This window comes from Scaptodrosophila lebanonensis, unplaced genomic scaffold (assembly GCF_003285725.1).
Source record: "Scaptodrosophila lebanonensis strain 11010-0011.00,11010-0021.00 unplaced genomic scaffold, SlebRS2 tig00001415-arrow-pilon, whole genome shotgun sequence".
In the NCBI taxonomy this organism is placed as follows: Eukaryota; Metazoa; Arthropoda; class Insecta; order Diptera; family Drosophilidae; genus Scaptodrosophila; species Scaptodrosophila lebanonensis.
In genome coordinates this window covers 4,553,614-4,571,091 of record NW_022060742.1, presented here as the reverse complement: position 1 = coordinate 4,571,091, position 17,478 = coordinate 4,553,614, and the positions used below count along the sequence as shown (strand labels likewise).

The 17,478-nt window shown below is 37.1% G+C and overlaps 2 protein-coding genes across 2 annotated transcripts; both read right to left on the bottom strand.

Moving 5' to 3' along the window:
- Nucleotides 1-1,108: 1,108 nt before the first annotated feature.
- LOC115632691 (LIM homeobox transcription factor 1-beta) lies at nt 1,109-10,058 on the bottom strand. Its single transcript, XM_030529927.1, has 7 exons — nt 10,022-10,058; nt 5,138-5,172; nt 4,221-4,846; nt 2,387-2,601; nt 2,133-2,320; nt 1,530-1,797; nt 1,109-1,463 (listed from the first exon to the last, which is right to left on the bottom strand). Exons 1-7 carry the CDS (start codon nt 10,056-10,058, stop codon nt 1,258-1,260), a joined length of 1,575 nt encoding a protein of 524 aa, XP_030385787.1. The 3' UTR covers nt 1,109-1,257.
- Nucleotides 10,059-12,173: 2,115 nt separating this feature from the next.
- LOC115632898 (metallothionein-2-like) lies at nt 12,174-12,593 on the bottom strand. The gene is made up of 2 exons (XM_030530190.1): nt 12,465-12,593; nt 12,174-12,398 (listed from the first exon to the last, which is right to left on the bottom strand). Exons 1-2 carry the CDS (start codon nt 12,487-12,489, stop codon nt 12,292-12,294), a joined length of 132 nt encoding a protein of 43 aa, XP_030386050.1. The 5' UTR covers nt 12,490-12,593; the 3' UTR covers nt 12,174-12,291.
- Nucleotides 12,594-17,478: the final 4,885 nt, after the last annotated feature.

Below are 17,478 nucleotides of genomic sequence, written 5' to 3'. Positions count from 1 at the left end.
ATTGGACATCACTGTTGACTCTTAGTTCTTTAAAGTAGAAGTCCTATGAAACTCCTCGGAGGATAATTATGCTCTAAAAGAAGGAAACTATAGCATTTGGTGAGACTTCTGCGATTCAGCATCATAGGACTTTGGAGAAGTTTGTTGCGCCTCTTGTTCTAACCGATTTTTGCGTTTCGTATACACAGCTTCTTCTAATTATATAATTTTCATCATAGACGAAATAAAGAAACAGGTTTCCTCGTAGTCGTGTTCTATAAAATTAGTAGAGAGGTTTGGATATACTTTATGAATATTGTTTGGAAAAAGTGTAACGTATAGAACGAATCGATTAAGTCATGTTCTCCCTGAAACAAATAGGTTCCATTAATTTACGAATTGTAGGAGAAATGCAGATGTGACCGTGGATTCAAATAGATTTTTAAAGGTTTTTTTTTTGCAATGAATTGTTACCATAAATATCTCTTTTAATTTTGAAATATTACCAATTTCAAAAAAATTGAATAAAAGAATATATATCTAACAACATGTGGACTTTATTTCTTGAATTCGTGCTAGTTATAGCTTCGCAAAAGAGTTTTTATTCTATAAATATTGTAACTCTGCTATTATATTTATTAACGATTCCTGTTATGCCCTAAAAAGTACTTGCCAAGCTTTAAAATTCCAGCATACACATATGCTTGGGGCTATAATTTTAGTCCGTCGTTTGATTCCTCCTCTGGTGCTGCATGCCACAAATAGCTGCCATTGGCAGCCCTTGTGCATTCAGAATGGCCAGACCATACCGATCCGGGGCCGAAGCAGGGGTCGCCCGACACAGTTGCACTTGCGCGACATTTTAACGCTGTCATCGTTGTCGTCGCCCATTGAACAGTGCATGACAAATTGACATTTTACGCCCATTTTGGAACATTTCGGACTGACTGCCATGTCCAATTTCTTTGTGCCTGTCAACTGAGTGGAACAAATTTTAAAGCTGCACCTGCAGAACAACGAAATGTTTCGCAATCGGTGGTTGTACGATTGGTGGTGATGCACGTGTCGAGCTCTGAACCTTTTTGTCTGTCACAAGAAGTTTTTATTTAGCTATCTTATACATACGTGTACATGCGACTGACACTGGACACTAGCCCGAGTGTGGTATGTGCGTGTGTATGACTAGTTTCTAGTTGCTAGTAAATTTAACATTTTCTTTATTTTACAAAGTCTAATTTTGATTTTAGTTTAAAATGCGTGTCTGCCCACACACACTATCTAATGCTCCATGGTATCCTTGCCTCCACATTCGCTATAGGCGCCGAGTTCCTCGGGCCTGAAATAAGAGCTTTGCATGCTGTATAATCGATCGATCGGGTTGATCATTGGGGTTTGCGTAAAGGGTCCCATTAGCTGTTGAAAGGTTGCATAGCTCAGACCCAAAATGGTATTTAGAATGGGCTCGTTGTTCTTGTTGCAGTTCTCTGTCGAAAAGAGAGATTGAAATAAGTTGGCATTTACGTTTTAAGGACAGTGTAGCCGTAATCTACCTTTGTTGGTTTCCATGCAGCTAAACGGCACGTGCTCCTGCTCATCCTTGATGCTGCAGCGCAACTTGGCCAGACCATCAGATCCTATGGAAAAGGGGGACTCCATTTGCGATTCGCTGTCGCTGTGTGCCTCGTCTTTGATTTTTGTCATACTGCTATCCTGCGACTCTTGGGAGTCTTGTGAATCGCAAACTCCCTTAGTGGCCGGTTCCTGCTTGGCCTTCTTTTGTATCTTTTTGACTTTAGCGCGCTGGTTTTGGAACCAAACCTTAATTAAATTGTTGTACAGAATTAGTAACTGACTGGTGGACGATTCTTAGATTTTGGAAATGTTTTTAATATTAGCTATTTATAGGAAGTGTTCTATTTGAAAAATTATCCAAAATCTGTATAACTTTTAGACCTCAAAATTGTTTGTTATTTGATAATACTTTCGAGCATAATTAAGTATGTAGGATTTATTTTTATTTTGTTTTTATTTTTATTTTGTAAGAAAGTTTCTTTAATGTTAAAAATGTTATTTTTTTTGATGCTTAGTCGCTTCTTTGAGTTATGAAGTGCAAGTAAATAAACACTTGTCGAATTCTTCTGTATTCCACTCACCTGTACAATTCTTAAGCTTAAACCAGTCTCCTTTGCCAGATTCTCTCTAACTTTACGACAAGGCTTAGGCGATACTTCAAAGGACGCCTTAAAAGCGCGTCGCTGTTGTGTATTGAGTATGGTGCGAGGCCTTTTCGGTCCTCGCCTTCCATCCAGCTTGGGTGGAAACAACTCATCTCCATAGAAGTCTAGCAATGTTTGATTTGTTGTAATTTCAATAAAATATTTTCGTGCTGTGCTTTTATTTTACTCACCATAGCCCTGCAGCATTTCCACCTCCTTCTCATAGTCGAACCGACAGAAGAGCTGACCCTGCTTTACCACATACTGTTCGCCCTTTTTAAGCAGCGCACCACAGACGACACAGGCAAAGCATTTCAAATGGAAAACATTGTCGTGGGTGCGCATCACGAGCTCATCGGCGGCAATTTTATGGCCACAGCCAAGGCAACGATTGCGAATGTAGAGTCTGTGGAAGATATGAGTATGAATGGCATTAAAGAAATTGCATGTTGTGAGCATGTTCTTCCCTGAAAAATTCATACCAATATACAAAAATGGTACTTTTAGATTTAACATTTTGGATAGCTATAAGTATTATAAGTAATGTAAATCCTTCAATATCGTAGCTCGATCAAGAACTCTAATTTGGGAAAGCAAAGGTAGCGGCGTCTTTACGACAACCTAAGAAGAAGCTCTTTTAAAAATGCATTGATTAGGTACTTGCTTAAGCAGCTCCCATTACCAATAAGGTCGATGATATGGTTTCTATTCTATACTGGGCATTTTCTGAAATGTAGAAGATTCTTCTTTGCATCGTAGTTGAAGAAGAAGACTGATAAAACGACGTATCTCACTCGTTCCACTTATTATATTCAAAAAGGTTTTGATAGAACTAATTGGGACTATGAGACCAGTATTACTGTTACCGATGACAAAGACACTCTTACGATTCGGGAAGCAAAACTATACAGGGACAAGGAGTCTTTCCCGACACGGTTCATTAATTATTTAGATAACAAAAGCTACTTATTTATCTGAAAATTGTTTTCCGTTCAATTACTTAAAAAACTCTAAGCTTTTTTATTTCTACAATAGTCCACAATTACAATAATTTCGTAAGTGGCGAGCAGAATAATGTGTCAGTGTTTCTCCTTCTAATGTTTTAGTTTATGAAGACAATGTTACAATATAAAGCAGACTTAACAGAGATACTGTAACTCTTGCAATTGTGAGACATCAAATATTATATAGAATATATTGTAGTTAAACTTGAACTAAATTTAAACAAACTATTTAAATATATTAATACGTATGTACCAAATATGTTGATTGCAAAATATTACATGTCTATATGATATTTGTAGGATTATAGTATTTTACAAAATATTTAGAAAATGCAATGAAGTATGTTTTTTTTCCTATTGTTCAGTCACTTTCAAGAAATTTTCCTACAATTATTCTAATGATTAATAATTAATAGATATTAATGTAATTTTGTTAGCATTTCGATCATAAGTTTTCTTGCATAATATATTTATTGTCGATATATATATACTTAAGTTGACCGACACTTAAATACCCTGTGTCCATCCTATATGATAAAATGCATCCATAAAGCTTCAGAGCATTTTACAAACTGCAAAGATATCTTCATAAAAGTTATTCTACTACTAAGAATGATTTTAACACTACCCGGTCCTAAGACTGTTGCAATAAATAGACTACAAGTATATGGTGTCTTATTAACTTGCCTTGCTAATAGATATTGCTAGCAACTAAAGGGCTAGGCTTCAAAAGTCCTTCGGTCATATGGACGGAAAGATACACTTACATACGGATATGGAATATCGACTCATCGCGTTTGAAGCCTACTTGTAGTATCTGCCTCGCCTCCTTCTGCCAGTTACATACATTTCCCTTTGGGAACTGGGCATAAAGTTGGGGGAATATCTAATAAATATTCTCTTTCCAGCTTAAGATATTGTTGAAAAGTAACTTAATTTTAGGCCATTATTGTAAATAAATAAATGAACCACTTAAATCCAGGTATAACTTAATAAAATTCGATCTTAATTCGACACTCACCTTTCGTAGTCGATGCGACAGTAGAGCTTGCCATCGCGCGCATAGCACGTGTGCACCAAATGCAGGGAGCAGGTGGCACACTTGAGGCAACCCTCGTGGAAGGAGTTGTCCACCACTCGCATGATGTAGCGATCACAAATGGGTTGGCAACAGTAGGCGCATTGATTGAGCAGCAGGGAAGGTGGGGGCGGTGGGGGCGGAGCCATGCCGACCACCATGTGTGGCACTTGAGGCGCTTGCGGTGTGTGAGTTGTTGTTGTATTTGGGGCTGAAAACGTGGCCAAGCCGTTCAGGCTGCATTCACCCAAGGCAATGCGAGTGCAAAGTTGGGATTGGGTTGGTTGCTGTTGCTGTTGCTGTTGCTGATGATGGTGTTGGTGTTGGTGTTGATGATGGAGGTGTTGGTGCGGATTCTGCATTGGGGGTCCCGGGCCGCATGCGTGCGTTTGTTGGGCATTGCCATTACTTTTGTTTGTGTTAGTGTTGTTGTTGCCATTGATGTTGCTGTTGTTGTTACTGTTGCTGTTGCCGCTGTTATTGTTGTGGTTGTTACAACTTCCGTTGACATTTCGACTGCCTGTCGCCATTTTGTCATTGTGGGCAACTGTCGGTGCTCCTGCCACTGTTGCAGCCCCAACTGTTGACAGTTCGCTGGACTTGTTGACTGGTGATGTTGCTGTTGCTGTTGCTGAAGTTGGTGTAGCTGTGACTGTTGCTGCCCCTGCTCCCGCCCCTGTCCCAGCTCCAGCTCCAGTTCCTGCTGCCGTTGTTAACATGCGCTCATTTCCGTTGAGCAGCAGTTGATTGTGGTGGCACATTGCAACAAGGCCATTGGCCTGTGGGTGTTGGTGCTGCTGCTGCTGCTGATGTTGCTGCCCATGTTGTAGTTGTTGCTGCTGTTGTAGCTGTAGCTGCGGATGTTGCTGCTGTTGACATTTGATGTCCATTGGAACTATTTTGGTTTTTGCGGTTGTGTCAGAGGTCCCCCAACATGCAAATGAGAAACATTTCAGTTATTTTTATTTTCACGTTGGCATGCAAATTGCGGCGCTGTAAACGGAAATGTGTGCGTGTGTGCGTGTGTGTGTGTGTGTGTGTATGTGTGTTGGTGAGTAGTGACCAAAGTGCCTCAAATTTACAGCCAAGCACTACTGCATGGCACACACAATGCTGTTGAATTGGGTGGGATTTTGTAATTGTGGTGACCAGCGGTAACTGCGACTTTTACTACAATTGTGTGTGGATTTATATGTGCATGTGTGTATGCGTGTGTGTGTGTGTGTGTGTGTGTGTGTGTGTGTGTGTGTGACTGTGCGACCATTTCGAGTTGTAGTAAATTTGTGGTTTTGCAATTATTGAAATGACTTTTCCAAATGTGTCTGTGTGTTCGCACTCGAAATTCCACGCACTTGCTTTTCCAGGAGCCATGCAAAAACGCCCATGTTGCGTATACGCAATACAAGTGTGTTTCTGTGTGTTGTAATTGTGTGTGTGTGCGTGTGTCTGTGGCAAAAAATTACTGTACATTTGTGGTTATTTGTACTTGGTGGCTCGCTGGTTGGTCGCTCTTTTTGTTGGTTGCCTTTTTGTTGCTTGTTGTCTCAATTTATGGCAAATTGTTGAAATTGTACGTTAATTTGTGTGCCTTTGTCTGTGTTTATGTATACATGTGTGTGTGTGTGTGTGACGTTCATTTTGTTTTGTTGCTGTTGCCACTGCTGTTATTTTCATTTTTAAATACTCTGTGTGCGTGTGTACTTTATGTGCGTCTGTTTGTCTGCATATGAGTGTCCTCTGTGGCATCGCCTGGCATTTTGCGTTTGTCATTTTGTACTTGTTTAAATAATTTCACGTACAATACACATGTACATATGTGTATGTATGTGTATACATATATGTGCGCCATTTTATTTCATTTCACCAAAAAATGTTTGCGGCGTGCGCATTTATGCCAGAAATATGTGCAGAATTTTAAAGTAATGCTGACATAATTTACATTAACATTTTGTTTTGCGGCTTAAGTGTAAATTTTACATGTGCGGTTTCAGATTGGTGCTAAAGGAAGAGAGGGGCAGAGTTTCAGGTATTTCGGAATATGGGCAGGCAATAAATTTTATTTACATGAGCTGACCTAAAAGTAACAAATTGCAGGTAATTCTTTGAAATCTCAATGCACTCTAATATTTCCTACATCTTTAATTTGGCTTAATAAATTGGTAAATAAATACATAACAGAAATGCTATTCTTTTAAGAATTCAGATTCAAAGGCTCGAATAAGTTGAACTGATCCGTCTTTTTTTTTTTTTTGCAACTTCCTGAACTAACAACTTAAACATAGCTATAATGTACGCGTTTCTTTACTCATGAGAACAAAATATATGGAAACCAAATAGATTACAAATGGTGTTCCAACCATATTTTTATTGTAACTTCTTTTCTTTGTAATTTTAGGTAAAAATAGTAATGATATGCATACAATTCAATTCAATTTCAACTTATTCATTTCATTTATTCTCTTTTGTTGGGAAAAAGAAAAAAATAATTGAAATAAACTCTATTTTGTTTCGTGTCAAGGCTTCACGGGTATTAATATCTATCTATGTATATCCTATATCTGTGCTTATTTGATTTTTATATAAATGAATCTAAAGAAGCCATTAAGATCTTCAAAATAATTGTTCTTTCAAAATAAATCATAATTTTTGTTAAGTAGGGCATGGCATAGCTCAACGAGCTAGGAGGGATACCGCAATGAGAGTTCGTTCCAGACCAATCATCAAAATTTAATAATTTTCTTACCTAGGACAGATCTTAAAGAAATATTAAAGATTTCTTTGTGAGTGAATTTAAAATATATGAGAAATATTACTTGCAATATAAGGTTTGCTTTGCTTTTTTACATTTTCACACATTTTCGAAGCATTTTGCTTAAAAGAAACAAGCAAGGATAATAAATAATCCTTTTCACGGGAGTACGTTTTACTTTCTTACTATCAATAGTTTTGCATCACAACACAACTTTGTTACTAAAGAGTATTATTACAAGCAGAAGGATTATTGACAGTCATAGGTGGCTAGAAACTTTTCAGATTTTTGATGTTGGCTTTTCTTTATCAGTTCCGAGGTCATTTGGTTGTTGATTTCTGTTCGGCTTTACATTAAACTGAATCACCAGTTAGGGGTTCTGTCTGATCTTAATACTATTATAATTAAAGATCAAAGATCCGCTTTAGCTGCCAATACCATTTGGTGTAGCTACCCACTCGTTTTTGTATCCCTTATCACATATTTAGCTGAGCTTTACATGCAGTTGCCTCAGTGTGGAGTTACTTTTGAACTATGTACATGCAGTCAAGTTAAGCCGCTTAACAGCCACACCTGTTACACTTTTGTCCAGCCCTTCTGAGCTGCGTTTGTCTGCGGACAGAAATTCATCAAAGCCGAAAATATGCCAGCAGATTTGCCAGACATGTCAGCGAATGCCATCAATGGATTTGCACTTGTTTGAATTTATAGAGCGGGCAAGTGCAAAGCTGACATTGAGACGAGTTGCACTAATTAGATTCTAATATGTTTGTGTGTGTGTGTGCGCGCCTGCAGTGGAAAATGAGGGGGGCGAGAACCACCACCCAGCAGTTTTTGCAACGCTTATAACTAAATTATAAAAGAATTTACGAGTAGTTGTGTGCGTGACTCGCTTAGCCGGCATTTAAATGAATCAACAATGAAAATTTCAACCCTTAAACCTCCTGGGCCTGGGCCTGGGTCTGGGTCTGGGTCTGGCCCTGCCTCATTCCAACAGCCCCTGTTTTGGCATACAAAATATGCTTATGCTGGCTTAGCGAAGGGAAGCGGGGGCGCTCATTATGTTGGGTGCAGCGGCTGGCAACTGGCGGCATATGTTGGCAGTCTTAAGCGGAAACCCTTGCCAGGATGCTGTGTGTTCTGTGTGTGCGTTCTTTGGGTGCCGGCAGTTTGTCAGTTGCTGCCGAGTGGTTGCCGGCGACTGCCGTTTTATTTAATCGGATTTGGGTAGACAATGAAATTATAGCACCGTTTTGTTGCTTTGTTTTGGTCTAATCTTTGACAGAAGTCAAAATTTGTATTGCACTGGAAAATATGTTGAAATATTTTCCTATACTTGTAGTACATGTTATCAGGCAACTGCCACTTGAAACGAGTGGAAGTGGCAGAGTAGCCTGTGCCGATTTTTTACGGTACTCGTTTTAAATATAACAGGATTTTGGTATTCGAAGATATGATTTAAGCATTTAATGAAATGATTTTAATGGTGCGTGTATTAAAGCGTTCTTATATCGTTATATTAATTACTAAGACTGCCCTAATGGTGTGATACACCACTTCTTCTTACTTAGAAATGGTGTATTCAATCGCTTTACAATACATAAATACTTAATAAAAAGAATTAGAACTGAACATAAATAATGAATAATTTGGATGCAAAACATTTTGTTAGAAACTAATTTGTATTTCATTTCCTAACCGATGACAACACACTGCACTCTGGGGTTTTTTTAATTAATTATACGAATGTGACTGATTAAAATATAAATGATTTTCACCAATAAAATATTCTCGTACATATATAGTTTAATATTGTTGTCATAAAAGAAAGACAATAAAACGCGACTATTTTCAAACTATCTCGCTTACAAGAAAGATGAAGAGCAAAAGCAGAAATTCGTTTTCATATTGTCAAAATAATTAAAGATTTGAACTTCGCACATTGGCCAAATTAAATAATAAGATTAAGATAAAGACTTAAGTAGTGGTACCTAAGGAACAACATTACTCGGATCTTGTCATCTCAGTCCTGACGATAGCCATGTATCAGTATTTAAAATGTTTTCAAGCTAAAGCAATTGATTGTCTAATTTCAAACCAATTAAAATTTTAAAATAAATTTAGCAGAACCTCTATAATTAAAGAATAACTGCTTTATATTTTTATAAGATGGATATGGTTTTAATCCATATTGTGCTTTAAACGAAAATATTGTTTAACGACTTGATTAGCTGCTTTTGTAAAACTATATAGTTACAATATACTCCTAGTATATATACCCGTACTAGAAATGAAATTTATTACTTTATTTAAGGGTGTATATCAACATTTATAACCAAATGTTCTCGAATTTAAAAGTACAAGTTAGATTTCTAAATGACTGATATAGCCCCAATAAGGGTTTTTTCCAATTCCTAGATTTTGCTTTGATATTAGATAGCGTGGTGTTTGTTCCGTTTTAGATTTAGTACCGCATTAAATTTTAGCGAGAATGCGTTAAAGTGTAAAAAGCAGGTTGGATTTGAAATAACAATGAAATGGCATTCAAATTTTAATAGTCCGTTTTAAATGTTCATGGTAATCCGAATGTTCAATGGCCTCAGTTCTAGAGTTTCTAATTAAAAAGAAACTTGATGTACAAAAGAGGATTGCAAAAGTTTTGATTTAACGAGGCGTTGTTTAACCATGTTTTTGGTTCCTGTTTATTTTTTTTAAAGTAAGTATACTGAGCCTCACAACTGTGACAAAATTAAAACAATTTACCGAAAGCACCACTATTTTATTTCAAATTAAAATCTGAAACACATCCAAAAAGGGCTTTAGTTCTGCTAGAAATAGTAGGATTTCGTATGATTTAGTAATATGTTATACCGAACAGCAAAAGCCGTCGGTTAATCCCAGCATTTAAATGCCGTCGGCTTTTACGTGCATTACAAATAATATACATTTTGTAAGCTCTTCAACAATAAGTTGCTTTTCAATCATGGATACTTACACATTCCAATTTGCATTGGATGCTGTTCGTCGATCATTCTTAATATTAGTATTGTTAGTTATTATAGTTTTAAATAGCACACACGCGTAACGTTTACAACGATTTACAATTACATAACTAGCGCGAGTTCACAAGTAGGGTTGAGCTAAAACGTTTAATTTATTCGTCTATGGCTGGGGCACTTTTCACGCTAACTCGTTTACGGTATGCAGATTTTGGCCAGAACTGTGTGCATTAATTGTCGCTGTTATTGGAAGCGGTCTTAGATGGGTTAGCCAGCGTCCAGGCTTGTTACGAAACGCGATGCTTGAATGATTACGGACCTCTGATGTTAATGAAATTTGTTAAAAATCAGTTGCTTCGCTTTGCTGTCCAAATGCGACGGAGGCTGCTGCCTCTGGTGAGGAAGGAAATTTTCTCAAAATGGAGGAGAAACGCCAAATACATATGTATAGTATGGGTGTGTGTGTGTGTGTTTTCGTTCAAGAGAAGCGCCATTTTATGCGACTGGTGTGCGTGTGTGAGTGACGGCATTTCCTGTGTTCCTTAGCCATTAAAGGCTGCCATTTGCCATTTCCCCGCTTTGTGAGATTCGCTAGCGAGGCGCATGCGCCTTGCTTTTTTATTTCTCATTTTATCTTATTCTGGTTTTGTGGGGCGCTGCTGATTGTTTTGCTTTTGGTTTTGCACTTTTGACTTTTGTCTTTGTGAGCTTGTTTTTGATTTTATTTTTATTATGGCTTGTGTTGATGTTCTTGCTGTTGTTGGGAGTATTTTGTATTGACAAAAGGATGTTTGGCTCAGCGATTTCTTTGCTTTGCCGCTTTGTGCGCGCCAACAACAATAATTGAACAAAAAATAATGGCAACCAACCCCAGAGCAGATTTTCTCTAGCTGTAAATCTATGGCTGGCTTTCTGGTATATTTTTTCTTCTTTTGCTTTACTTAGACATTTTATTCCCCATCCTTATGCTAGTCATTTTGAATTTATTGATTTTCGATGTTGTAAAAACGTTAAATCAAATTAAAGTTTTAGCCAGAGCCACTTTAATTGTCCAGGGTATGTTGTTGCTGCTTATGTAGTTTGTCGGTCGTGTTAATGACTGATAAATGTCGGAGAGCGTCGACACTTTAAACTTTTGTTTAATGAATTTTCGGTCTATTAAATGTTCGCGCAAAACTTTAATGTCTAAGCAGTGGCTGCTTGGCTGCTCGTCTAGCGCTCCACTGGCGTTGTCTGTGGCGCCCTCTCTGTCCTGCCCGGCTGACTGGCTGACTGGCTGACTGGATGGTGTTTTCCAACGAAATTTCTCGGAAAGTTTTGTAAACGTGAACGTGTTACTCACAATTAGTACTTCGCACAGGCAGCGTCGACAATGTTGTTCTTGTTTTTGCTGTTGCTGCTTCTGGGCTACTTAGCTGTCCATATTATGCTCGCACTTTTGGCCTGGCTTGGCATCTTAAGCGCCCACCCTCTCTTTGCCACCAAGACCTACTAGGTTTGCTGTTGTTAATGGGAATAATGATTATGATTATGTGTGCCAATTTTTTTACGATCCGTAATCACTGTATGGCTGTAGTTGCGAGCAAATACTATGTACTATATATACGCAGTCATCATGATTTTTCCTTTCTTCAAAGATGTTTCGGTTGAAAAATGATCTTTCATACTGCAATTAATAGATTTATTTGCTTAAAGTATTAAACTTTCTAATTTAAGTTACTAAGCTTTAATGAAAATAAAATTAAAAAGAAAAGAATTATTCTATTCATAATTTAGACAATTCTTTCATGTTATTCAAACTTAAGTAATGTTCACATCTATGCAATGAGTTGAGGAATACCTACTTATATTAGGTCAGTAATTAGAACATAATCAGTTCTGATCGCTCATCGATATGCAAAACAGTCTATTCTAAAACGAAACCGACTCACATACAATTTTGGTGAATACCTTTTTAATATACAAAAATCTTCGATTGATTTATATAGTTTTGAATGAGCTCCTTGGGAAATTAAAATTTCTGAATGTAAATATCCGACAGTTAAAAAGGCATCATTTAAATTAAAAAGTAACAAAAAAGTAATCAACCAATCGTCAACAAGTCAAATTTAAATTGATCTTTGGCTAGTTTTGAGACATAAGCCCATATTTGTTTGAAACCAAATATATTTATTGCATTTTAGTTATACAAATTGTGAAATGTGCTAATACTGTTAGGTATGGTGGGCCCATCAGCTACTTTACATTGTTCGGGAGTGTGTACTCTTTACTTCTTGCTGCAGCATTGATCCTTGGAACCATTTTTGCAGACGCAGTTGCAGTCCCTGTTGCAGGCACAGTTGTCGCCACACTGTTGCGACGAGCACTTGCAGTCTATAATTACAGAAAAGGCATAATAAATACATTTTTTAAGTTTATTAGTATGTTGTTAATTCTTACTATTTCCACAGCCCTTGCAGCCCATTTTGTTTAGATATGATTGGTGGTAAATGTTTTGAAAAGATACACAATTGCCAAAATGTTTTAACGCTTTGATTAGCTTGACTGTTGGTTACCGAAGCGCTGAAAGCAGCTTTTATAGGCATTCAAAGCGTGTTTTTACAAGCAAGACGAGCGCAATTGCACTCATTCCATTCATGGAAATTTTGCAAAAGAACATTAACATAGTGTGGGTTATCAGTTCGTGTGCAAAACGTGTGACAAGTCCATACATTCGTTTATCAATGTTGACCAATTGTTTGATGTTGATAAACATAGCGACAAAGCAAATACATTGCACACGGCGCTGTTATCAGCTTATCTCAGCTGTAATATTGTGGAGGGAATTTAAAAGTAAAGAGAAAAAAGAAGCGTTGTGGCATAGAACCCTATCTACAAAATAAATAATTACACTTTTGTCGTTTTGGATTGGTGGCAAAGTCATGGCATATTCTCAAATTGATGATTGATTCTTTTACATTCATGTTTTCCCAAATCATAAGATATAGTTAGGCGTTGACTTAATACCAAGTGAAATGTGAAGAATTCGTTCGTTTGCATCTGTGGGAAAATTGTAGTACAGGATAACATTTCTTAAATTCAGCACCTTATTCTTAGAATATAGATATCATTATACAAGTAGTTTTCAAATCCTAAACGAATCACTCAACTTACAAGTACACACACAAAAGTGTTTTTACAAATTGTAGTGAAAATTGTCGATTAAACTCAATTAGAACATGTATTTATTGAGGGAAGCTTATGTTTTTACTGCGCTGAGGCTTTAAAGGCATCGTACTCCTAGCAGCCTATACAACATTCATTTCTTTCTAATGAAAGATTTCCACTAATATGTTACTTTTCGAACATTTATTGAACAATGTGTACGTCAACCTATGTTCTTCTTATAAAATAAAATACTGTTGAAAGGTACTCAGAAACCTGTGAAATGACTTCCCCAGCAACTCGAAAGACAAAGATTTATTGGTATATACTATATATAGTACTTACCTTCAATCTGTTAATTAAGAAGTTTGTAGTCGAGTGTAAAGTAAATAGGGAATTGTTGCAAATGATTTAAAACATCAATGATGAAAGGCTTTTGTTGCATAAGTTGTTACTTTTCCTTCGATTCCACTTACTTATGGGACTGTCTCCTTCAGCCCCTTAGGCATAAGTCATATCGAAATTCTATTCAGGGCGTTGAAAGTGTTTCTAGTATTAGCTGTCATTGCCATATCTTTCAGCCAACTCAAAATTGTGTGGCACCAGAGTGGGTGCCACGCTCGTGGCGCCTGACTCTTGCTCTTGCTAATGACAAAGATTAATTTGGGCCACTGTGCCGAGAGCTTCGCGCTTCCTCGACTAGGTGTTTGTGTGTGTGTGTGGCAGTATGTTCTGTGTTTTTGTATGAATGAGAATGCAAGCATTGTTTGCATATGCGAAATGTGTGTATGTGTGCATGCACGTGTATGTCTGTCAGAGCCCACCCACACACACACACACACACACAAAGATTCACGCAGCTGAAATTGTTTGGGGTTAATTAAGCGCGACATATGTGGCATGGCATGCACTTGTGCCACTGCAACTGTGTGACCCTGCGGAGACTCTGCTGCACGCGCCTACAAGTGTGAATGGAGCCCCCCGACAACAACAAATGAGCGTTGCACGCGCTTAAATGCTAATCAATGCCTCCCTAATAGACAAATGTGCTATAATGTTCATTAAGTTTCAAATTGTCAGTTGTTGAAGCGTTTATGAAGCAGCAGTTTTCGCGCATGTGCGTGAATGCTTTATTAAATTGAAGGTAAAATTCAATTTCCCAATACGTTGAGCATTCTTTCAATAAATATGTTCAGTTAATTATTCCACGGTATTTTAAAAGTTGCCAGACTAATAAGATTGTGGAAATAAAAGAAATTGATTAGCATAAACGTTAATATTCATGATGTAAACATACCATTCGGGTATATTTTATACATAGTATTAGTAATCACATCTACTATCGGTTGTTTTAAGACTCTTCTCTCATATTGCAAATGAGCTACTCGTAAATCAAAAATCAGCCAATTTTAAAGAAAAACCTGAGAAACAGAGTTTCAGCTTTGAAATACGGTTTCGTTGATCTCATAGTTTCAATGAATATGTCATTAAATTAAATTACTGGTGTGTTTGGCTTCACTTTCTTTAGTTTATTTAAAAGCATTATGGAAATTTACTGTTATTCTTAAACAAAACTTGAATGACGATATGAAGAATGAAATGAGAATTAAAGGGCAGATCGAAAGATGGTTCAAAATAAATGGAACAGACGGAATGCAAATAACTATGCAGAATTATTCTATTAGTAACTGGCATGATTTTTGTTTTTATAAATAGTATTCGTAGCACTAGTGTGTAAATTTGTTGAGCGGCTTAGTCACATTTATATGCACAGATTTGTTGTCATACAAATGGAAAACTGTGTTTATTTTTGTTTCCTTTTTTTTATCTCGCGTTGGATTTTTGTCGCTGTTGTTAGGCTCGTGGGCATAAAATTCGCATAAAGACAAAAAGCCCAGGCAACGCACTTTCGACCACCCGCCGACTTCAGGCTTTTGCGAACCTGTTGAGCTAATCGTGTAGGCACAGCTAAAAAAATATATATATATAGTTATTTATACAGCGAAAAAGCAGTCGGCAATGGCGAAATAAATAAAATATTTGGCATTACAAATTGTTGCGATTTTTATGCCGCTGGGCCAATTGCACAAAAAAGGAGAATGTGGGCATCAGGGTGCGCCGTGGGTGGCGCTCGAGGCACGACGCGTGGCAACAAAATAACGCAAAATAATGCCAAGCTGACCAGAAGCCATGGTCTTTGTTGTTGTTGTTGTCGTTGTCGTTATTGTTGTTGTGCGGCTGACTTGGTGACCGGCCTAAAAAATAAATAAAATAATTTACCTTAAGGCATAATGAAAGTTTATGGCTGAACAATATAAAAAAGAGCATGCGTATGTATGCGCGTATGGGGAGCAGAAACACGGCCTGAGGGTACAAATGGGGTACTGGGGGTAACTAAGATAGTCAGTTTATGGGTGTGTGCTGTGTGCGTGAAAGCTGGGTTGTTTTTATTGTCATTAAAGGATTTGTGCGGAGTTAGACAAAAATTTCGGCAATTGAAAGCATTATGTGCATGGGAATCTTATTCGCAGAGTTAAGTTGGAGGGGGTTGTGTGCCGAGTTTTATGGATACGATAAAAAATCCATGATCTGCCCGAGTTTCGAACGTTTGAGTTAAGTGGAGATTTTTATTAAATTACATTGGATGTCATGGAAACGCGAAACACTAAGATACGTTAACGACTATGCAAAACCTGACAAAGCCATAAACAAACGATTTCTATCAACATTTAGGCTACAAACGATTATCTTGAGAGATTGGTTATTAATGGTTGTGTTTTTAAATATCACAGGCGATTATTTAAATATTACAAAAATTTCATTTTATAGTAATAAGTAAACTTAAGTTTTCAATGATGAATGTAAAACTCTTTTAATCATGACCAGACGAATGTTTAAATTTTATATACATTTTATTTTAATCAATAAACTTATGTTTTTAATAAATGTGGATTCATGATGAATGTAAATTTGTTAGTCACGAGCAGAGACGCTCTTTTTCAGGCTACTTTAACCATATTGAGCCAACCACTGCCAGATTTTTGTTGCTTCCTCGCAGGTTTTCATCCAAACCATAAATACAACTGCTTAGTGCAGATACAAATTTTAATAGATATATTTTTAAACATTTTTATCTGAATCTGAATATGTGATGATAGTTGTCGCATTTAATATATTATTTAAAACAATAAAAAATTTTATTGTTGTATTATATGTATTATATGTTGTTGACAATATTTGTTTTGTTATCATTAGAGCATGTTAGATTTCAGCGTGACTGCATTTCTTTCAACACCTCTTCTTTAATGCTTATTTACTTTTAGATTTTATTGTGGAATAGTAGTTTTTTATTTGCTAAGTATCCGCACTATAACTTATAAAAAAGCTATTTTTTAGATGATATTAAACACTTTTATAATACTGGTATATTCATGCTTTTCATAATTTATGTCTACCAATTAAATACACTTAAATTAAAGTATGTAGAATTTTTATTTGAATCAATATATGACTGCAACTCAAAAGTTGAAATGCATGCTGTGTGAGGAATAATTTGCAGCCAGGGTTTCCCATAAACATTGCAGAATTGTCAAATTTAGCTTCGCACAGCAGGTAATACAAGTAGAGCAGAGGCACACAACAAATACTTTTGTTAACTAGACAAATAGAGTTGGCAAAGCGCTTTATGGCTTTGTCTTTTTGATTGGGTCTGTCGTTAGACATTATCACGATGGTAGATAGTATTGATAAGGCGGGCGGTCTCAACCCCCAGACGTGGCCGCACACGTCATCGTCACAGTTGCGATGACGCTTACTGTCGTCATGGCCCAGCAGGCGATTTTCATGGCGTTGGCGTTGACTGCTCTGGTTTTATTTTTATTTTTTAAAGCCCACACGGACTTAACATAAATTCTTTCTAGACATACTTTTTTATTTGTTTGCTTCGGTGCAGCCTTGGCAGCTTGGCCATTAAGCTTAGTCCGCTCTAAAGCCGCTCTTAAAGGATTTATGAGCTGCTCATCATCGTTGGTAGCGCTGCTGGGCATTGTGTGGCACGCACTCTATTCATACTTATGCTTATAATACAGCAGTATATTTTATGGATGATGGACACTCACATTCCAGGATGCTTTGACAATTGTTTGGCTGTAGCTTTTGTGGTTTGGCTTTCTGAATTCATTTTGAATTTTCGCCAAGTAAGCACAAATATGGCGATTGTCTTTAAAAGTCTACTTTGCAGCTTATCTTTAAAAGAAGCGCTAAAGCGCACTTGCAACGTTTGCTCAAAAGCTACACAAACTGCTCCAAT

Bases quoted from the DNA above. Each gene is read 5' to 3' on its own strand.
- LOC115632898 (XM_030530190.1), bottom strand. From the start codon at position 12,489: ATGGGCTGCAAGGGCTGTGGAAATA. The intron at 12,399-12,464 runs GTAAGAATTAAC...CTGTAATTATAG, and splicing joins CTGCAAGGGCTGTGGAAATA to ACTGCAAGTGCTCGTCGCAA.
- LOC115632691 (XM_030529927.1), bottom strand. From the start codon at position 10,058: ATGATCGACGAACAGCATCCAATGCAAATTGGAATGT. The intron at 5,173-10,021 runs GTAAGTATCCAT...AAACCAAAATAG, and splicing joins TCCAATGCAAATTGGAATGT to TTCCAATGGACATCAAATGT. The intron at 1,798-2,132 runs GTGAGTGGAATA...AATTTAATTAAG, and splicing joins TAAGCTTAAGAATTGTACAG to GTTTGGTTCCAAAACCAGCG.